General features: G+C 39.0%; 1 protein-coding gene across 1 annotated transcript in view; it reads left to right on the forward strand.

Annotated features, from left to right (window-relative positions):
• Positions 1 to 22,626, forward strand: part of CDK19 (cyclin dependent kinase 19) — a 132,631-nt gene extending 110,005 nt beyond the window's left edge. Inside the window, exons 7-13 of the mRNA XM_065681075.1 lie at positions 3,044 to 3,187; positions 3,432 to 3,501; positions 4,708 to 4,780; positions 8,675 to 8,772; positions 10,319 to 10,397; positions 14,497 to 14,763; positions 18,364 to 22,626. Of these exons, the coding sequence (XP_065537147.1) occupies positions 3,044 to 3,187; positions 3,432 to 3,501; positions 4,708 to 4,780; positions 8,675 to 8,772; positions 10,319 to 10,397; positions 14,497 to 14,763; positions 18,364 to 18,495 (863 nt within the window). The 3' untranslated portion in view covers positions 18,496 to 22,626. The remainder of the gene's footprint in view (positions 1 to 3,043; positions 3,188 to 3,431; positions 3,502 to 4,707; positions 4,781 to 8,674; positions 8,773 to 10,318; positions 10,398 to 14,496; positions 14,764 to 18,363) is intronic.
• Positions 22,627 to 23,052: the final 426 nt, after the last annotated feature.

The following is a 23,052-nucleotide window of genomic DNA, read 5'->3' on the forward strand; positions in this document are numbered from 1 at the left end:
CCAATCTAAACTTCCTCTGTTTAAGTTTGAACCCGTTACCCCTTGTCCTGTCACTACAGTCCTTGACGAAGAGACCCTCCCCAGCATCCCTATAGGCCCCCTTCAGATACTGGAAGGCTGCTATGAGGTCTCCACGCAGCCTTCTCTTCTCCAGGCTGAACAGCCCCAGCTTTCTCAGCCTCTCTTCATATGGGAGGTGATCCAGTCCCCTGATCATCCTGAGTTGATCACTAGTAGAGGGGGGAACAGAGAACTAATTGTTGGATAATTTTTGCCCCTTATTTTTGGTGGTTGCTTAAAAAAAGTAACTGATATATAGCATTCTAAGAAGTTTTGGTTGTGCTAGAAACAGACGACATGCTCTAAACTAATAATGCACTGTACTCATAAAATACTGCTTTCGTATTTTAAGCCTTGTCCATGTAAATGCCCACTTCTGAGGGATAGTATGTTTTATTTGGAAGAGATATAATAATTTTGGGTTTGGTTTTGGTTTTTTCTTCTGGGGGGGGACACAAAGATGGGGAGGAATGGACCCCATAAACTGAAAACATATGAAGTGGCCCTGTATAGGGAAGATGCTAGTTATTGACACTTTTTTCCATACTTAGAGCTAAAGTTTGAATTTGGTTAACCAATATGAAAAATGTAGGAGATAAATACCTATTAGGACTGCTTGTACTGATGAAGCTTTTAAACTTGCCAGATTTTAATGAGGTGTTCCTGCTAGAAAAATGCCACATGTGGTAAATAATCACTGTAAATGATGAATGTTATTTAATTATTTTTTTTTTTTAAAAAGGACTAGCCAAATGTGACAGAAAATAATTAACTGTGAGAATGGTTTCAGTATGTGCCAAGGATGTGTTCAAGATCAGGTTACATACAAGTTAGATTCACAAAGGGAAGACCCTGACCTGCTTGAGCTGCATAGCTGTAAGGCCTTTTCCAGCTGTTCAGTCTTCACATACAGATGTTAGTTTTGTGTTTTCTATATTAAGTATTCTGGGTTACTTTAGCTTAGTTCTTTGAAGCTAAAAAGTATCTGGCAAGGAGCCCAGCACTATCAACTACTAGAGAATATAATGGCTGATTAGAGTTAAAGAAAATACACCACGAACTTGGGCGTTACTGGTGTTTATTCAGATCTAACATCCAGTTGGTACATTGTCTTTCTTTCCGAATTCTCAAAGAATTTAAAATGTGCTGTCTGTATTAATCACAGAGCCAGGAAGTGGGAATGTGTTGCCACTGTGCTTCTGTTTTCTGGTGAACAAGGAATGAGTTTTGACATTTGACATGTCACATCAGGGAGATTTTGCAGTTCCACTTCACCGTCAACAAGAATACTAGGGTTTATTTTTGTGGTTGTTGAAGAGGTCAGCCTGGATAGAGCAGTAATAGAATAATAAGCGGACCAGCCCCTCTCTCACTCTGTAGTGGACAGTGAGCACTGCAGAAAGCAGTGAAAACCAAGAGGTCTGCAAATCTTTTGGCCTCTAGATAAACCAACTCCCAAAGGATTTGCTATCTATTATGAAAATGACTGAATAGATGCTGTTAAATGAAGATGCTATTCTTCAAATGATAAGTAATTTCCATTCTGGAGCTGATAATTTATTCTGACTACCCAGGCAGGAATTGTGATTAATATGCTGCATTAGCGGCTTGAGCAGATAAAATCTTAAGAGGTAAGTATCTTGTTTTCATGCAGATAAGGCTAATAAGAAAATCAAAGGAAGATAAACCCATGGAAAAGTGATGTAACGTGCAGAACAAGTTATACCGTGTTGAAACTGTAAAGTCTGAACAAAATGTTATCAGACTTCCCTGTGAAGGAGGTAGGGAGAAAGGCTTATAAATTGGGGCACACCAAGCTCCGCACCTGAAACATGAGGGAAATGGAACTGACCTGTTTTAGCAAAGAGGGTATGATAGCTTTTTTTTTTTGTTCCTTACCTAGAGAGGGCAGTGGGTTTTTAATGTCTTCAGGACACCATGTGTCTTTCGAGTGGCATAGACCACCATTATTGACAGCAGGTAGTGTTTTGAGTCTCAGATTAGTTGCAACAAACAAGAGACTTGGTCTTCTCCAATAAACCAGATTCCATGCTTTTGTGTTCAGCAGCCTATGCTCATTACTCATCTGATCTCAACATCTTTTTCCAGAGTTATCCCAGACATGTATTTGTCAATGTAGCAAATCCATTTCTTCTCACTGAGAAATTTACACTTTCATTTTCAGATGCATAATAAAGCATTCAGCTCATACAGAACACTAAGATGGGTGTTGATAGTAGTAACTAGAATGAATACATGTAATCTAGAAATGTCTTCTGTAAATTACATTAGTGTTCTTGCCCACAGTAGATTTAATTTTGAAAAGCGTATTAATGAGAAATTAATGAAATAGAAGTTATTTTCTTTCATTAAAACATCAGTATATCACCCTGTTATTTTCTGTATGTACATGACATGTAGATGAGACAATTCCAGTGGGAGTCAGTTGTCAAGTAGGATTTTGTTTTAAATTTTTTTTTAAATTTGGCAATCACGCTTCTATTCTTGATTAAAATAAAGATCTTGTTTCTCCATTTTAACTAGCTTGCATTATTTGGTGAAATGTATGAATCATCAGTCTTTTCCTTTTTAGTACTTATTTGATTATCAAGTATCTGTTTGGAAATGTTCTGAAATATGTGACAGAACTCTTATTTCAGTGTATCTTTGTGGGAGAATCTATAGTGGGTCAGTTGAATGCCCCTTAAGCTGTGTAGGTTTCTGCCGTAACTGTGAATAGATTAAGTACTGCACCGGCAGTGTACAACTTGAAACAGAATTTGGAGACTCTAATTTTGACTGAAAAACTTGAATCTCCAGATTTTACCCTTTTTTATGTATTACATTGATGCATTATTTTTAAAGTACTGTAATTACACTGAGAGGCATTTTATCTTACTGTGGTTATAGATTTTGAGAAATGAAACAAAAACCAGTGGTGAAGTACAGTAAACTTGCATGAATTATTCTCCTTTCTTCTTAGATATTTGGGCAATTGGCTGTATATTTGCTGAACTGTTGACTTCAGAACCTATATTTCACTGTCGTCAGGAGGACATCAAAACAAGTAATCCTTTTCATCATGATCAGCTAGATCGCATTTTCAGTGTAATGGGATTCCCTGCAGGTAATTTATTTTCATTAAAGTGTCAGATGTAATGCTACAGAGTTGATTTTTTTGCTAAAGGAGATGACTAGTTGTTTGTATAAGTATGAAGAAGCTGTCAGTTTGATGGATTTGGAAATGCTGGCAATTGTGGAACAGTAGTACTGGCCAACAGCGTCAAACTGCTGTAGTTATTCCTTCTTGTATATTACTTCATCTACATTTTCAGAATTGTAAATGCTTCTTCTTTCCCCCCCCACCAAAGATAAAGATTGGGAAGACATAAGGAAGATGCCAGAATACCCAACTCTTCAGAAAGATTTTAGGAGAACAACGTAAGTGATGATCATGCAACAACAGTTCAGTGAATGTAGCAGAAGATGGACAGAAATTGGCTCCTATCCTCTGAGTTTATTGGAGGGAGGGGGCAGTTTTGTAGTTTTTGGGTTCTAAAGCTGTGACTGCTGTCCTATTTGAATTAGCTGTTTCGCTTGATTGGTGTTCTCTCCTTCAGCTGCTTGTTAAAAGCATTAGCTGAGTGGTCTCCTCATTTCTGTAGAAGAGGGTGCCATTTAATCTATGGCAGGCATAGACAAATGAGCTTGCTTAAGCCACTTCTATTAGCTGTTAAGGATAACTTCATTCTTTTTGTGTGAGAAAACATAGGGAAACAGCTCCTTGGTGCTTTTTACCAGCTTTTTTTACTGTGGAGACAATAAAACAGTGGACAGAAACTTCTAGAGAGAAAAATGTGTTCAATAGTTTATGATGCAAAGCCTTTTGCACTTTACAAAGAATTTTACACTTTTAGTGTTCGCTGGTGCTCTGACTAAATTATTCAAGTGGTGGTAATAGATCAGAGGGTGTAAGAAGCAGCACAGACTCTGTTGTAAAGCAGAGGACGTGGAGTCAGGAGCTTTGGATTCTGTTTCCGGCTCTGCCATGGATTCATTATGCTGGTTTTAGACAAGATATGAAGCTTATCTGTGCACAAAGCTTCTTTCTTTTGAAGGTGACTGTAGATGAGTTCTGGATTTGCAGATTAAAGACAAAACACAGGTCATACGTATCTGAGGCATTTTTGAGCTTGGAACTATAAAGACTGTGTGGTTTGCTGCAGGTTGGGGTCAGGGAGAGAGAATGGTAAACGACTGCTTTGCCAGATTGCAGTTGGAAACAACTTAATAGCTTAGGTTTGCATTGTTACAAACTGCTGTATACTTTCTGTGGCAGAAATGCTTAAAAAAACTAGAGTATAAGCTTCAGCTTCAGTTTCTCTGTCGTTTGCCCATGTCAACAGCTTATCTGTATTCTATAGAAGTTACATGTTCCATGGAAATAATGTGTACACAGTTATTCCTGTTGTGAAAAGCACACTTTGTGTGCAACTGCTTGATAAATATCTGACATGTTTTCTGGTAGCAGTTCTTCTTACAGCTCATTTATTAAGAACCAGTAAATGTTTTTGTGATCATTTGGTACAGTTCCATATTCTTAATGCTGTGTTATTTCAGAAATCTTTGTTTAACTGTATTTTTCAGATATGCCAATAGTAGCCTCATAAAATACATGGAGAAACACAAAGTCAAGCCTGACAGCAAAGTTTTTCTTTTGGTAGGTACAACTTTAAAATCACTGTGATTATAAGAATGAAATGCACTTCTGATGGTAATAGCCATGTCTGTTGTTCTACCTCATTCTAATGAACACTGGTATTAAAGATATTTATCACTAACTGGCAATTTTTGAGATGTGTTTTCTTCACATACACACACATGCTGAGGGTGTGCTTGAAGTGCTGGTATTGAAGATCTGAAAGTCTTGTCTAATTACGAGCTGCAAGGCACTCGTGTACCCAGCCTTACCCTTATGTCTGCTGTGCAAATAGGATAGTGTTATATCCCTTGATTCCATGTTGTTTCAGAGAGCTGGAGAGCTTTGTGAAGGAAGGGAAGAGGAAAGGAAAAATTTAATTATTTCCTGTAGTAATTTTTTTATTTTTTTTGTCTTTGCCTTTTTTCTTTTTCTTTCCTCTGATAATAGTCCACCTCTGTTCTGTGGGTGATTCCAAACAACATCCATAAGCATTTATTTGCTGGTTATCTAGTTGAGTCATTCATTGTAGGTGAATATAGAGTTGCTCTAATACAGCATCATTTTTAGATGCCTCTGTGATGACTTAGTGCTGTCTAAATTTAGAAATGAAGTTCAAAGTGACTTTGCTAGTGTTGTAAAAAGGGAGTCTTTGTAATGAGGCTGTTAGTGCAGCTTGAGTTCTAGTGACCCGTTCTCAGTTCTGGATTCAGCATAGTAGTCTTCTTTCTGGGTCCTGGTGAAGATTTGTTAGTAGCTGCTGGATGATGACACAAATAGCTGTGGAAACAGAATAGGCTTGTCCAGGTGGGTGGAAGGGAAGTGTTCACATAAGAAGTGTGAGACTTCAAGAAAAAATAATTAATATTTCTCAAACTCAACTTACTGAGCACACACTGGAATCATCTGGAGGAAGATTCTAACTGGAATGATTATAACCGTAAAAGACATTGTTAGCACCTGAATTTCCTCATTTTCCTACTCCAAGTGGAAGTCATCAGAAAGCCTGGTGAAAAGCCAAAGAAGCAAATGGGTTGCTATCAGCTTGTATGGCTAATTCATCAAGGCTATGAACACTAAGTTAAGAGTCATTTTCAGTGGGTAAGCTACTTTTTCAGGGGAAATATTAACCAGATGTCTAAACAACACAAAACTAACCATATTTTGCCACCCTGTAGCATATTATATATGTTTATATATATAAACAAAGGAACTTTTGATGATGGAGAAGTGGTGAGGGAAAGTTATTATAAAGTGACTGAACAAATAGATAGGTGTCTACCTGTGAATTCCCCAGTACGATTGTGAGAATGAGAACTGATTCCAAAAAGATAAGGGCTCTTTCTGAAGATCACAAAGAAGACTCAGTTCACTTAGCAAGGTAGGTTCTCTTAGTCAAATTTTTCTCACTGTTCATAAATGGGGATGAATAAGGGTGGTTTTAGTGATCAGCCATGAACATGGAGTCTGGTTTTAAATAGGTCAGTCTCGCAGAGCTCTGCGTAAGAATGCCTAGGAACATGGACAGTTTTCTTGGTATCTCATTGCTGCACCGAGGAGGTCCATGTACCTGTACAAAGTCCTTAGACTTGGATACAGAAAGTGTGGCACATAGGAAAAACATGGCATCGAATAGACCAGTGCAGGCTAGCAAGTGATTCTTCACGAAGAGGAAGATATTGACATTGAATGGTGATATCTACATGAAGGGTAGAATGTTTTCCATCCATAAGAGGCATCTGTTCTTGCTGTCCTGGAAAAGTTATTTATATATGTCGTATCAGGCCAGTAGAATCTGTGAACAAGCAATCTTGAGAGCTGCTGAGAAGTATGAGGCTGTTGATGAAGTCCAGTCTCACAAACTTTCTGTATTGTGTTAGCAGCAAATTATGTCCAGACATTTTTATTCACTTTCCTAGGAGCAACAGAGACTACAGAAAACCAGACTTTGTCAAAGAAAGTTGGTACACAGTTGCCTCGCTCATGGGCAGGATATCTCATTTGGAGTGGTATCGTGTGTTGCATCATCTGGAATGGGCAAATAGGTTATATTCTTGGGTATGGAAGGGAATTACTAAGGGGATGAACAGACTATTAAAAAGTGTGAGATGTCTTTAGATCTTCTGCTGTGGTACATTAGCCTTATATTTGAATGATGAAGAATACAGGTCATGTTTGGAGGCAGGTTGTGATACAGTGTTACATGGTAGAAAGCTGGAGCTTTCTCTTGAGTAGTACTGCAGCAACCAATTCTGAGGTAGGAGTCCAGGGGGCAGAGGCTGATACCCTGTACTCTTCTGTCAGTGATGACAGCTGGTATGGAAGACCAGGAGTGGCCTTATACAGAACATGAGTGTGTGTCTCTGGGGTCATTGTGGAGGAACTGGGGAGAAGAAATCTGTATCATCTGTAGTGGTGTCAGAAGCCACTAAAACTGACAAATTTTGCCTGTAGGGAGAGATGCTGATTTGGAATAAAGGTACTGAATACCAAAACTGTTGTCTGTATGAATTGAATCTGTTGAGGTCACTGTGTAGAGAGCAAACAGCACATTAGAAGTTGAATTTGTTAAGATACTCAAGAAAAGTAGGGCTAAGGATTATCTGATAATACAAAACACAGTAAATAAGTGTACCATGCAAACTCCAGGTGTCTGCAATGGAAAAACATCTTTGAGGTGTATTTCTGCACAAGCAGCCAGAATAAATTCAGGAGTTGGTTGCAAATGAACTGATAGGTGGAGACAGCCAAGATGACTCTTTGTTGTGTTGTCAGTCTGTTGAGATCCATAGCCCACAAAATATGGGGATAAGGAGGGATGGAAAGAAAGTGGCAAAAGTACAGAGAATTTTGAGATGCAGTCTACAAGGCAGGGTTAAGTATAACTATTCAGAAAGGAAATACAGGGAATCATCTTATTGATGAGGATGAATATTTTTACTGAGGTTGTTTACTGTGCCGTGTATACAGAATTGTTACCAGATTTTTCATTTCTTGGACAGAAAGCCGCAAACACCAATCTAAAATCACATTCTTTTGCTGAATATCCAGGGAATTTGTGTTGGAGTCCTGGAAGATACAGTTTGAGCTAAGATGCACTTTGCAGAAACAATTTTGTTTTCACTGTTGATATGAATTAAGGGTACTGTATGATGTAATCTGAGTCTCAGATTTCCTACTGTGACTGTATCAGAATGTGATAAATAAGTACCTATTTAAAATAGAATGTTATCCCTATAAGTCCTGGTTTAAGCTACTAATATATTGTAATCCTTTTATAGCCTGTTGCAGTCAGCAGCATTCCAGCTAATAAATTTATTATTGCTTTCCTCCTAGCAAGGCAGAAAGGTTACTAGGAAGGGTCTGCTCCTCCTCTTTCTCATTTCAGTACCAATTAGAGTGGGACTGGGAGCTGTGTGAGTGGCAGAGAGCTGTGACTCTGGAATGTTGCCAGTGTGAAAAATGAAGATTTATTGTTTCTGTCCCTAAAGCAATACGGAGAGTCCTGGTCATGTTCAGTCTCTTCTGACACTTTTTTCCTGTTGTGTCAGCAGTAGAGAACAGTATAAAACTATACATGTGCCACAACAAAGCACCATTATTTAGAAATAATGCTTTATGAGCCTGTAATTGCTGAATTTAATGTCACTTTAGCACAGTGGTTCAGCCTTAGCAATTAATGTTGCCTGATAGACTTAACTGTATGTCTTATGTGATAAGTGCTTCACAGCCATCATGCTTTGATGGATGCGCATTCTAATTCTCGGGAACTTCACTGAACAAGCAATGATAACTTAGGCTTGTCTGGACAAGCTACAAATAATACAACAATCCACAATCCAAAACATGTAAGTCATAGTTTGAAAAATGATACTTTGATAAGCTTTTTGCTATTTTTAATGTTTTGCTTTGCAGCTTCAGAAGCTTCTTACTATGGACCCTACAAAGAGAATTACCTCAGAGCAGGCTTTGCAGGACCCCTACTTTCAAGAGGATCCTCTGCCTACATCAGAGTATGTATTCCTTCTTCTGTGCTCTTCAGGGGTGTCTTTTTTCTGCTAAATGCTAATCCTTGAAACAAGATGACAGCTGAAAAATTCAAGTATCTACCTATATCCACAAGAAGTAGTAGCTCAGGCATGCTCAATAGAAACTATTACAGTAGTACTGAAGTGTGTAGCTCCTGGTGCCAGAACTGAATGATCGTGGGCAGTGACCCAGTACCTCGTTAATGTAGTAATTCTGAATGTACTACCAAAGCCAGTGTGACAATATTCTTGCAATATTTAGAGAATCCACCTGTGCCCTGTTCTGTTCTGCCTTGTGCAGCCTCACAGAGCCCTGTTCTGCATTGCCTGGTTTCATTGCACGTCTCTGTAGGACTACGACAGTTCTCTGACCTACAAACCTTTCCCATGCCCTCTTGCACATGGTAATAATACAAGGAAAGAAAAGTAAAGAGATCAATGACTGCCTAAGCTCCCACAGGTCCCTTGTTCAGAAGGCTTGAGAGTGCAGATTTTATATGTCTATATATTTTATTGTCATGAGAAATGAAAATTATATATTCAGTTCCTACTGGCTGACTTTCCTGTTCCAATTTCTCTTCCCAGTTTTCAGAAGCATGATGGTTGGTAGCATTATGATTTGTAGGAGCTGAATGGAGGGAGATTTCCACCTTTGCTTTCACTGCTTCCTCAGCTAGCAGGCAACACTAAAAAGAGGGAACAGTCACTGGATTGCAAAAGCAGATTAGTTGTTGTCGGGGTTGGTTTTCTTTTCTTTCTTTTTCTGCTCAGATAAGCCGAGCACTGTATAGCAGCTAGATATGTTTATACACTTTAAAAAGTCATGTCATGCTGATTGTATTCTGAATGCTGGCACAGAAATCTAAGATACTGGTCAAGATCGACCAGTAATTTTCTATTTAGTGTTTATCTGATACTGTCCTATGTAGAGCTATAGCTCCCCATGGATTACAAGATAACATTATGATAAAGTATCTGCCATAAACACGAAGTAAGGAATGTTCCAAGTATCATTAGCCAGCTGAATTTAGAAGCTATCTTTTTTTTTCTCTAAACAAGACCTGAGAAGCTAATTGAAAGTAACTCTGCAGTTGTGATTGGCAAATATATTTAAGCCCGCTATAAGCCAAGGCAGGCTTATAAGACATTAATACTTTTTGGATCAGGCCTTTTATTCAGTGAGCCATGCATGTTCCAACTAGGTGTTATGGAACCGCTGACACTGTGTTTGTTCATTTTTCCATCTGGATCAACAAGTGGTCGTTCTGGCATTCGAGCATGCTCAACCATGCCGTGATTTCTAAATTATGACCTTGTGCCAAGAGCAAAGAAAGAGATCTGACTTTATGATCAGCACCTAGTTGCTGGTATCTGCTGTTGTCTTGGGTGCTCACACTGCCACTTAGGAAAACAGGACTCATGAAATGCATGAAATTAAACTGTGTTATATTCACTTGTTTTTAATACAGTGTTAAGTAAATGTATGTCATTTATATACTTGTGGAAGTGTTTAATGTTTACTGTATTTCAGTGTATTTGCTGGCTGTCAGATTCCGTATCCTAAAAGAGAATTCCTCAATGAAGATGAACCTGAAGAGAAAGGGGATAAGGTATAATAGTTTAATTTTTCCCCCTTTAAGTATGCAATAAGAAAGAATCATGGTGCTACCAAATGAAAACTAATGAAATGTGAGGAGTTAACCAAAAACATGTTTTCCAGGCAAGGCTCTCTCAAAACTGCTCCCCAGACAGATTATCAGGTGGTTTTAGAGTGTCTCAGGCAGTATCACGATCACAGTTTGCCCTGACCTCAGAGCACTGGAACAGGTTGCCCAGGGGGGTTGTGGAGTCTCCTACACTGGAGATATTCAAGGCCCGCCTGGACAAGTTCCTGTGTGATGTACTGTAGGTTACCCTGCTCTTGCAGGGGGGTTGGACTAGATGATCTTTTGAGGTCCCTTCCAACCCTTGGGATTCTGTGATTCTGTGACCTGTGGGGAATGAACTGGATGGGTTGTTTGGTCAGCAGTAGCCTGCTTTCAGCTGCCATCATTCAAAGAGGAACTTGCTACCTCCTCCTGCATCACATGGTGAAAATACATTGTGATCATACGAAAAGAATGGCGTTTCCAGCGGATGACTGGCATACATCCAGCCATTTGAAAGCTGATGGCTGTCAGGGTCTCAATTAAATAGTGGCAGCCTACTTCTGGCACTACATCAGAACATTTCATCCATCTGCACAGTTTCCTGATCATGTTTTAAGGGCCCTCAGACAAAGGAGTAATAAGGAGCATGAACTGTTCTGGTAACGACAGTCTGCCCTGATTCCTGTCTTTCCCATAGCCCCAAAGACATGGGCAAGAACTTGTTTGTGTTCATAGTAAATTGTGGCATGTTTGCAGCATAATCTGACCTGCTTTGTGCATGTAGCTCAGCTGTGCTACGTGACTGCAGTGATTGCCCCATCATGCTGTGAAGCTTGGACAATGGTGCTGTAGTGCATGAAGCAGCTTGCTATTTTCACGTGTAGAGTAGCGTACAGTCAAACACCACCAGTAATGTATAGCTAGCAAAATGTAAAGGAAACAGCCTCAAATGGTAATTATCTGAGGACTACATGAGAAGGAGTGTTAATCATTTGGAGAAACCATTTGACTACATGCATCTTCTGTTTTCAGATTTTTCTGTGTAACACGAGACGCTAGCTGAATTTAGAAGTATGCCTATCACAATACATTTCAGACAGCAGATTTTGGTTTCAGAACAGGCATTTTAGATTTTTCTGTACTGAGAACAAATGGTAACATCCTGGATTTTTGTGTCCAGATAGTTGGGGTGTTTTGTGGGGGCTTTTGGGGGAAGAAAAAAAAAAAAAAAAAGAGGAAACAGACACCTAAGCAAAAATAAAAAACCTGATTTGATTGTAAATTAGTTACTAGCTTTATTTCAACTCAGCTTCAAAACAAGAACAAATCTTATGAATTGAAATTACTCTGCCTTCTGTTGAGTCAGTGTATTTAAAAGTAGATATCTGCCTTTTTCCTGGGAGTACTGGGGAGGAAACAATGACATATTTATGTTCACAACAGCCATTGTGTAAATGGTCTTTGAAATTGTTGGGGACAGTCACGTATTATACACACTCCAAATTAAACTTCTGTGAAACCTTTTAGGTAATACAAGTCACGCATTACTCATTGAATATGTTCCTACTGTGTAGAAAATGTACAGGTAAAGGATATCCTGAAAGTTGGATTGGTGCCAAGTTCCCTTTCTTTATGGTGTTCCAAGTGAAAGGATTTAAATTTCTTTTTAATAGTGTTAGTTTCTAGTTTGTTTTTAAAACCATAAATACCTGTATAGTCCTTTGGAAACCTGGAGATGTTCTCTGTGTTTGCTTGTTTGGAACTTGCTTACATTAAAGGTTCTTCAGTTCAGATGCATCTGTACTTTGAAATGGTTAATATTTAGTTAGAAAAGCTAAAATGAGTGTTTGTAAAACAACCTCAAGTTGTGTTAGGCAAGTTTCCAGTGGGTTCCTCTGGAGGTAGGACTGGAATTTCGTTTTTGTAATTTGTACCTGTGAGTTGACACATGGTGTTATGTTGCTAACTGTAGACCTTTTACTAGTTTATTTATTTAGGGACCACCGTGAACTAGACTGACCTGAGTTTTTTCTGGCGTAAGCTGGTTTTGTACACTAAGGAGGTGCAGCTAGAACCCCACCAGAGCCTGCAAAGTAGATCCCTGTCTTTACCCAGGCAGTAGCAGTAGTTGCTGCACAGAAGAGCAAGCTCAGAGTAGTCAGGTAAATTTTGTGCTAATATCCAAAGTGCAAAACATAGGACCTACGACAAACTCTTGCCTTTAACTATGAAAGTTCCTGCAATCTTTGTTTACACGTAACAAAACTGAATTTTTCAGCTCTCACAGTAGCAACCACCTCATTTGCATCCAAACAGCCCTATGAAAACACAAGTTTTGGAATTCTGGCACAAATCCTGCCTTAGTTGTTTGTGTAAGTGAAGTTCAAACCATTATGAAAAGATAAATTGCTTCTTAACATTTATCTTTTTTTACAAGCTAGCTTCATTAACTTTTAATATTATTGAAGTTTAGATCTCCTGGGAAACAGAATCTGACTGAGATGGGATTTGAGGACTGTAAGCAGGAGGATACATTATTGGTTTTGCTAAATGTGAAATGGCACAAGCAAGCCACCTGTGAGTCCTTGAAGATCCTTTGTAATCCTAAATGAATACATCATTACAAATTTCATCTCATTCTATCTTGGAAGACCATTGTGATGCATGGCATAGATACAGGTCTTTTATGTCATTTATCTGAGGTAACTAAATGCCTTTTGGTGATCAGGGGCATCAGGAACTTTCTGCTGGTGGCAACTGGTTGTCACAATTTCTGAGTAACTAATAAAGTGAGGCATTTATAAAAATATGCCATACTAAAGCTTTGATAATTACATAATATATTCTAGGGGAAAAAGACTATCCTAAAATATTCCCAAGAGTGTATTGGGGGGAGGGTAGTTTCTAATTCGAGCCATGACAATTGTTGTTTTTTTTCCATGATGAACAAGTGACATACCTCACATTTGGAGAGAAATTGCTTTTCTCTGCAATTCTCGTATATGTTTTAGTGCTCTGACGGAGGAGCCATCCCTGGTGTTTTAAAGCAGACAAATGGGTGGTCTTTCCTTGTAACTGTCTAACCATGGAGGGCAGAGTTGCACCCTGCTGTTTTTCTGACCTTCCCTCCAGTTCCCTAATGCTCTTTTTAGTCTGTAGCCCTCTGAAGCCAGAAGAATACAATGTCTTTGGCTCTTGTGTTTCCCTTCTTTTTTCTCTTCATGGCCCTTTTCTCTTTGTCTCTCTTCCTGCTAGGTCCCAATGTCATCTTAATTGTCTGGCTTCCCTTCCCTTGCCAAATTCTTCCTTCAGCTGTTTCCTCCTCTTTTGTCTTCAACTATTTGTCTCTGGTCAATTTTCACTTTTCTGCTATTTCAATAAGATTTTCTGATCCTGTACATAGTGCACTATGCTGGACCATGTGCCTGGTATGCCACTCTCACAAGGTACCTAAAAGCACAGTAGAGCAAAACAGTAATGAAACCTGTTTCTGGTTCTACTACAGAATTTCCTCACAATCTGGAAGAAATTAGGTAATTTCTCTGGTCTCAATTTGGTTACCTTTCCAGCAGTAAAGCTGCAACCTCCATCGTGTTATTGTAACTCGTCATTTGTGAAAGTTTGAAAAGTGGGTTTGATTCTGAGCTAACAAGGCTGTTGAAACACTTAGAATAATTTATTGTGGTTCACCACATGTGCCACTGAGCACTGGTGAAATTTTGGGGGCTTTGATTCAGTTCATTGGGCAATTACTGCTTTATAAATTGTTCCTTCCATCCTCTTCTCTGAGTGCTTGGCTAGCTGTAGGAGGCACTAGTCTGTCCTTGTGGTTTTACTCTAGCTTGCTTCATTAAAAATACAAAATGACCACAAATGGGATACCCCACAAAGCGTGTGTGAGTGTACTGAGGACGCATTTCTCCCGACATGCAGACTTGCTGTGTTTTCCCATTGAGCAAGCAGGCCTGCCTCCTCCTCCACCAGCACAGGGGCTGGCAACTCCATAAGGCTCCCAGACTAGCTCAGAGCAAGTGATGGTCTGTGTTGCTTCTTCCCCTAGAATCAACAGCAGCAGAATCAACATCAGCAGCAAACAGCACCTCAGCAGCAGCCACAGGCAGCACCGCAGCAGCCACAGCCACAGCAGCAGAACAGCACCCAGACCAATGGGACAGCCGGGGCCGCTGGCACGGGAGGAGGGGGAGCAGGTACAGGGCTCCAGCACAGCCAGGACTCCAGCCTCAACCAGGTGCCTCCCAACAAGAAACCACGCATAGGGCCTTCAGGCGCTAACTCAGGCGGGCCTGTCATGCCTTCAGATTATCAGGTACCTCTGGAGTTTTTGCTGCTTCTGATACTGCACGGCCAACATGTTGTTCGCAAGCATAAATCACGTCTTAATGAATTTCCCACGTAACTTCAGCAGGTGTGCTGTGATATATTGGACAAAAATGTGGGCCTGAAGCTTTAAACTTAAAAGGTTATGTTCTGTGGTTAGTAATTTTCAATAGAATGCCAGTATGAGTTGTATTTGCTGCACCCTGTGAAGTGTCAAGCGCTAGTCCTCTCCAGGAAAGCACTTCAACATATGACTAATTTTATGTTCAGGAGTAATCTTCTTGAAGCCAGTAGAACTATTTCATGCATGTAAGTGCTGCGTGAGATCAAGTTTAGGATACTCTTCTCTCTGCAGTATTAAATTCTGTGTGAATAGCAGAAGCAAAGTTAGAACCAGGCTCTCACATTTGATTCCTCCTTCATTTTATCTCGTATCATCACATGTATGGAGTGGTTCTGTAGTTTATTCTACAGTCTTGCTAAGTCTATTTCTAATTTTAAAGAAAAAGAGCATGTTAGCACAGGAATGACGTTTTGGTTCATAAGTATGATTCATGCTGAAGTAGGGCAGAAAGACAAGTATTGTTCCTAATGTGACCAAAGTTGAATAGCTTTCATGTTTTCCAGTACAGTAGCATTCATGAGTAAAAGCATGAAATATTTTTGGATTTGCATATTTGTGTTTGCTTACTGGAATTGTGTTTTCCAGTGAAAAAGTGACTTACACTAAATACAGAAAGCATTGAACTTACCAGGATCTTCAATACTTGAGTTTATACTTGCTAGGATAGTAACTAGTTGAAAACAGAATAAGAAAAATGTAGATATTAAGGGTAGCTTTTAAAACATATTAGGGATTTTGTTTGCCACTGGCCTTCAAGAGGATCCTACCATGAAGAATGGTCTTGTCAGGCAGCTTTAAACTTAAAATAAGTAGCTTTTTAAAACAAAACCCAGCTCTGGAGTTGCCTTGACTGAAGCTGCCTCCAGAGCTCCACAGACAATTGATTTCTCAGTGCCAGACATTTTTCTCCCATTTCTGTCTTACTCTGTTAATTACAAATGATCATGAAGGCGTTGAGGGCAGTTTAAGGGTAAGGACAACTAGGCTTCTTTTTTGAAGAGTTCCAGACAGGCTTGAGGTCTGGACAGGTCGCTCCAGCTGTCTGACTATGCAGTATTTATGGCTGGCCTGGTTTGGTCTGTATTTTGAGGACTGGTGGGCTGCATTTGATAATACCCATTATAGAATCCTTATACAGCTCTCTGAATTGTTGGAAAACTTCCCCCTTATAAGTCGTTAGCAGTCTAAATATCCTGTGGGTTTTTTTTTTGTTTTGTGATAGTTAGATTATTATTTTTTACCCTACGGCTCTTTCCTGCAAAAGTTTAACAGCATAGGCATCAAAATGATGATCTGTATGTTTCCTGTATGTCACTCACTAAATTGTATGGTGTGATTATCCATTTTTACACTTGCATTTGGCTATCTGCCCTTAAATTCAAGTTGACTGTCTTCTGTTCCAGAAAGGAATGTCTGCAATTTCTCCAAGTCTGACTTTGTTAAAAACAAATTCTCTTCTGTGAACAAAAATAAGCATGGGCAAGTTAATACATTCTTGTTGTCTTATGGCAATGATTTTATTCCATTATACCATATTGAGAAGTTTGAAGATGGTTCCATTTGAGTTTCATTTAGCTGTGATTTAAAGTCTCCATTGAAATTTTTTGTGTTCACCAACTTCAGTGTATGCTGCTTCCACAAATGTCAGTCCAAATTCTGTGTTGAATTTTACTGAGCATTCCTTATGTGACCTTGGGTGTTCTGCTCAGCTCACAATGCTAATGTTTTTCATCCAGAACTAGTTCCTATAAAATCATAGAACTTATTACAATTCTTTTTCTTTTATGTTAGAAGTTGCAAAAACTTACAGAATTTTGAGACAAATTCCAGTATTCCAGGTTTCAGATACTGTTAATCTAATCATGCAGGCCAAGCATAATTTGGTTATTAATGGCATACATGCTGCTGGAAGACATCTCTTCCAAAGCCAGTGTGCTGAGCTGTTATCTCCCAAACTGACCTTTTCAAACAAGTGAAGTTACTCCATACAACTATTAGTTATATTAATATTATATTCCTACATTAATATCATATTCCCACATTAGACAGAACACAGAAAAAGTAATGTGTTCTTTTTCAGGTTTAGTATGTTTTACAGTTTGTGTAAAATTAAAGGTAAGAAGCTATGTACAGAAACAAAGGGCAGAAGCTTTACACTGCCTGAACTTTAGGTTCCTGCTCTTCATCATCCAGCTGAAAAGTTGTCAGGAGGCTTTCACATCTCTCCTGGTTGGGATCTAATGGTTAAATGAGATCACTGACTGAGGTGTTGCTTTTGCTGAGTAGATTATTAGTCGGCAGAGGATGTGGTGTTCTTACAGGCCCACTGTCTCCATGGAATTTCCTTTCAGAATTCAGACTTCTCCAGAGGCTTTCTGTAACTCATAATCCTGATATTTAATCAGAATGTAGGTTCTTAACACTTTTCTGAGATGATTGCTGCTGGCCACAGTCTTGCTGATGACCTCTGGAAACAGCCAAGAACAACCATTAACTAGACAGTGAACAGAACTCTACTGAATGGCTGCCTGACCCTGCACTTAACTTGGCTAGAAGCAAATTGTTTGCTGATTGCAAATAGTTTTGGTTTTGTTTTTTTTTTTGTAAACTCTCTTGGGGATTGGGGTGGGGTATACCTTGCTGGAGAGTCTCCTATCCATCGAGCAGTACTTCTCAGGCAAAGTGATTTTGCAACTTGCATTAGTTTGCAGCTTCACTTTATTGCAGCTCATTATCAATTCTGGACAGGGAATGGAGATGGTAATAAAAGGCAAATTCAGCAAACTGCGGGCGGCAAATGATCCATGAATTTGGCTTGCTGAGATTGTGATCCACCCAAACAGTGAAGGGGGAAAAAAAAGCATTCAGGAAAATTAATATTAGGTTATTGCACATACACGTGCCCATTTTTAAGCAATTGTCCTTGCTTCTAGTAGTTATGGCAGCAGATTGAAAGACTCACCTAAAATTATTTTATTCTGTCCCACTGGACATTTTTCATTTAGATAAATTGAGTAGCTCTTAGGTCATGGTTGTCTTTCTCAGGAACAGAATAAACTGTTACTCTATAATGTTTCATATTGCCTATCTCAAAAAGGGCGCTTGTGGCCTTAGCAGTTTGGTTTTCCACTTAGAATGGTAGATATAAATTTAAGCAAGAGCTGAATTCTGAGATGGAATCTGCCCTCTCTTGTGTCTTGCGTATTTTTCCCTCAAAAAATAGGTGTGTACATGCTGTACTTCTAGGTGTCTGCCAGTGACCTTGTGTATTTTGTGTGCTGTACTAAGGCTGATTGCAGATCAGATTGATTACTTGTTTTATAGGACCTTAACTAGTAACAGTGTTTAGTCAGCTTCTCCAACAGTCATGTTTTAATGAGCTTCAGGGAGGTTAAAAGTTTCCTGAGTTGCATAGTCCTAACAGCCTGGTTTTCATTCCCATGTTCCTGTTTTATTTTCCTGCAGCACTCCAGCTCACGCCTGAGTTACCAAAGCAACATTCAGGGATCTTCTCAGTCCCAGAGTACAATGGGCTATTCCACGTCATCTCAGCAGAGCTCCCAGTATCACCAATCTCATCAGTCTCACAGGTACTGAGAGGGCTGACTCTAGGGAAAGGACTAAAAGCCAGAAGACTCCAGCAATATGAAGTTCATAACAACGAGAAGAACCAAAAATACAAACTTATGATGCAGAATTAAATTCACGATGACAAAAGGAAAACTTCACTCACTGAAGACTCTCCCCATAGCCCCCATCCCTTTATTGCCATAAAAGAGATTCTTGTGAAGTTTTCCTTCCTCCCTGCCCTTGCATGTGCTCCATTGTGGTTACTCTAATGAACTCTTCTGATCTGAACCCAGCACTTAACTTCTTTAACCTTTGGAATTTTGAAGGATTCCTGGTGCACCTTCCTTATGCTGTAGTGATTGCCATAAATCTGTCTTTTCAATCTCTTTGATGGGATTTTAAAGTTTTAAAATCTTGAACTCCCAGGCTTTCAAGCTTGTATATAGTTAGTTTTATACTAGGCAAACCAGTTTAGCTATACAGGTATATTGCACCTTTTTAAAGCACTATGTTATTTTCACAGGATATTACTGTTTTGCTCATGGATGTCAAGAACAGCAAGATTTTACTGTTCCAGAGTATTTTACTATTCTGTTTTTATTAGTCTAGTTTTCAGGCGAGGTCTTAAAAATAGAAAATTTAAAAAAGAAATAAAATTTAAAAAAGAACAAAAAAAGAAAAAAACCCACCCAAGTCTCTGCAGTGACAGATATGCTTCATGCTACTGGACTGAACGCCAAACAGAAGATTGCTGATATTTCTTAACTCATTCACATTGAATTCTTGAAATCACAGTGATCGTGCTCTGACTAGTTTTAAACTAAGCGTTATTTTAAATGAAACCAGGACAGTCACATGAAAAGGAGATGCTTTCAGGATCTGTTGGAACAGAAGAATGGAATGTCTTCCCAGGCTGGACACCAAAATAGTCAGGAAAAGGTATTTACTGCCCTCAAGTCTCAGTAGGAATGTGGATGATGGTCTTGTTTTTCTGTTAAGCAGCTGATTAATGTACATGAGAGTTCTATAAATTTAGCTTTCTTTCACATTCCTGAGCCAGTTTTCTAAATGTAAAGGTGACAGAAATACTAAGACTTGAGAAAAAAAATGCATTTAATAATTTTATGTTAGAAATAATAATTAAGAGAAATTATTGTGCAGTTTGAAAAGCATGTTGAAAATTGTTCCTTTTTCGTGTTTATAATGCATATTCTGTGTCCCTCATATTGCTGTGATTAACCCAGATTAGTTACACCAGATGCGCTTGATTGCACTGAAATGTTTCTTTTTCCCTAGAGCAAACATGTTTTGATTGTGCCTAAGGATTGTAAGTGGATGGGTAGCTGGCAGAAAATCCCCAGTAATTAAGCAAGAGTTCAGAAGCATAATCAGAGGATTATTGTCCAGCTTCTGCAACCACAGTTACTCGGGGAGACACAACATGTAATTTGGGACCACTTCATTTTTCTTTCAGCCTTCAGAAATAAGGCTGGCTCTTGTTGCAGAAAACCTGGAAAAATGCTTTTAGAAAGCTACTAGCAATGTAACATCAGTGAACTTCTGTAACTAGTGTCCAGAGAAGAGGTGATGTGAGTAGAGTTCATCTGTAAATGGTTAATGTTACAGGCTTTTATACTGCAGTGTGTTCTCTTCTGTATTATATCCATACAAAAAAAAATCATATATACACATACACATTCACACTCAAGTTGTGATCAGACCTATCAAGATGAGTAAATCTGTTTGCTCTGAGGAGAATTTTTTTCATCACAGCTAGACATGTACATGTTTCTACTGGATTCGATCTCCCAGTTGCTTTTAGAGCTCCATTCCTCCTCAAACAGGTGTTGTTTTCATACTTTTTGTGAGCGGGTTGTTGGCTTACCTTGGCTCTATCTACCACAGTGTGGTTTTGACAATACCCAGCTTCTCTGGAAAAGCAACCAAAACTTGTTTTTGTCATCAACTGGATAAGAAGGTGGTGAAAATGAAATTAAGCAACCTGAAGGAAAAAATATTTCTGGGGAAAAGTAATCTCCCAAAAGGTACTTTCAATGTGTGACCTTTGAACTGCTACGTATTATACGTACCCTAGTAGCCTGTTTGAAAGAACAGATTTTAATTGTTCCTTTATTTTATTTCAATGAGCCTGGGGTTACATTCTTTCCTTAAGTGGGATGTCTCACCTCTTACTGAGCTTAGGATGAGGTACCTTTTAGCTAGTGGATATTTGGGCTGTACCATAAAGTAACATTTATTTGTATTGCTGTGACTTGAATGTCACATTTCTGGAAATGGACCTTTGGCAGAGTAATTTTTGTCCCCTCCTCTTCTTTTCACCCTTCTGTTCTCTGAAAATCTTTTGTCTTCTCCATTACAGTTACCTAACAATTCTTCTCCCTACTGCATCTGATCATCAAAATTCATATATGTCAGGAGGTGGCAGGGGGAAGTGTTACCATACAGTTAAGGTGGGCTCTTGCGCCAATAAGGCAAAATCATGGTGTAGATTAATCTGTATGTAGAATGTGGAACTTCACAGCAATGTAAGGTACTTTAATTGAGTGAGCTTCCAGCTTCTAGAATGACTGCTGTGACCTCTCTCTAAGCTGAACTGACGTTTCTGCCTTGGTTTAATAGACGACCACACGCCATTCCTCTCTAGCTTTTGTGTGCATGCATGAAGCCGAGCTGACTTCCTTTGTTGCCTTCAAACTCACAACTGGGAGGAGGGTGTATAAAAGCAAAAGTGTTTTCTGCAAGACTTAAGCTGTGCGCACTCTTCTAGTTGCTTCCTGGTGGTGAAATAATTCACCTGTCCTTGTGAGCTTGACATGTGTTGCCGCAGTGGGCGGCAGTTGTAGCAGAAGAAGCCTTGCTTTCCAGGGGTCATTCTGTGAGGTAAAAATGCTCCGCTTTCAGAAGTGAATTGTGCAGTGTGTCATGGGAAGCCAGGACCACGTCATTTTTATGTTCTTTTCTACCTGTGCAGTTTCATTAGTACTCATAGCTCTGTCTCTGCCCATAACTTTACACCCTGACCAAAGTGTTTCACACCAGTACCAAGAGAGGCGGGTGACACCGGCAGAGCTGCCTTCTCCATCCTGGTCGCCTGGTGGGAGAGCGGCCGCTGAGTACAGCTTTTCCCAGCATGGCTCAGAGGAAACAAATACATGGAGAATGAATGGGATGAGCAGCCTGGTCCGCATTGGTGGAGTTTTTATGTAGCACAGACTGCGCAATGAAGGAAAAATATAGGGAAGGCTGCGAGTCCTGCACTGTATCTGTGACACTGTAACTGGGGAGGGAAGAGCATTTGTAGCGGAAGGGGTGGCGGGAAGCTAGAAGTGTTCAAATATGTATAATATTTTATATAAGCTTAGTCCCCCTTCATAATCTTCAGGAATGGTACTTTAACACCATTAAGCAAAGAATTGTTTTAGGATTAAATAAATGTATTGTACATAAGGCCATACATAATCTTCTAAAAATGTCGCCAGACAGGAGCGATGTGTATTACTATATGAAAAAAAAAAAGTCCTTAATGCACTGTTATCTCCTAAATATTTAGTAGTAAATTAATACTATTTAATTTTTTTAAAAATTTGTCTTGTGTAGACACTAAAAAGTATTACACAAAATCCGGACAGAACGTGTCCTTTTTAACAGCAATTTAAAGAACTTTTTATATATGTACGGTAGTAACTTTTCAGATCGTTCTAGTTGTATTTTCCCATGTTTACGATTTGTGGAAGTGTGCCTGTCTCTCTTCCGTTATTTTTTTTTTCTAATAATTTCATGCACGTTTCTTTCATTTTTGTAGTTTTCAGTAGAAATTATTGTGTATGTGCCTCATGCTGCCACAAAATTTTGCCGCTGTAGATCTGTGGTGGCCACATTTGGCAGTGCCCGTGCCAATGGGCTAGAAAAACCACAAAGCAAAATACTTGTTTCTCATTCTGGAGTTGAGAGTTTACTGCTTTTAAGTTGTCCTGATGTCACTCTTGAAATGACTGTTAAAACTAAACTATGAGTTCATTGCATTTATTTTATATTCTTGGTTGTAATGAAATGGAATTGACTTTGCTTCAGTGTGAATTTTTTTAATAAAATAATATACATTTGTAATAATAATAATAAAAAGTTCAAATCAAATAAGCGTGCTGAAAAGTTTCTGTAAACATTGGCTTTGGACTACCAATAGGGAAAATATAGCCCACAAAATTGCAGTTGTAATTATATTCAGGATGTTTATGATATCATACACCACACAAAACAAAGCTTGCAAAACCTCAGATGAAATTGCAGCTTTTAAAATGCCCACAAGGATATTCATGGGTATGTGTCTATCAAAATAGAATGAAGCCTTATGGAAAACAGAATCGATGGAGTGGTTGTCTTAGTTTTTGCCCTCTGCTTAAAAGTATCCTGCCATGCCACGCTGATGGCACTTGTTGAGATTCATTATTGTGTGATGATCCTATAGACATGTCTTATGGAAGAAAAAAAAAAGAAAAACCTGTGTTACTGTATTCTAAAGCTAAATGCCCTCTTACCTGTTCCTGATGTGGGAACTTGGAAGAT

The sequence above is a fragment of the Lathamus discolor genome, chromosome 5 (assembly GCF_037157495.1).
Source record: "Lathamus discolor isolate bLatDis1 chromosome 5, bLatDis1.hap1, whole genome shotgun sequence".
NCBI classification, from domain to species: domain Eukaryota; kingdom Metazoa; phylum Chordata; class Aves; order Psittaciformes; family Psittacidae; genus Lathamus; species Lathamus discolor.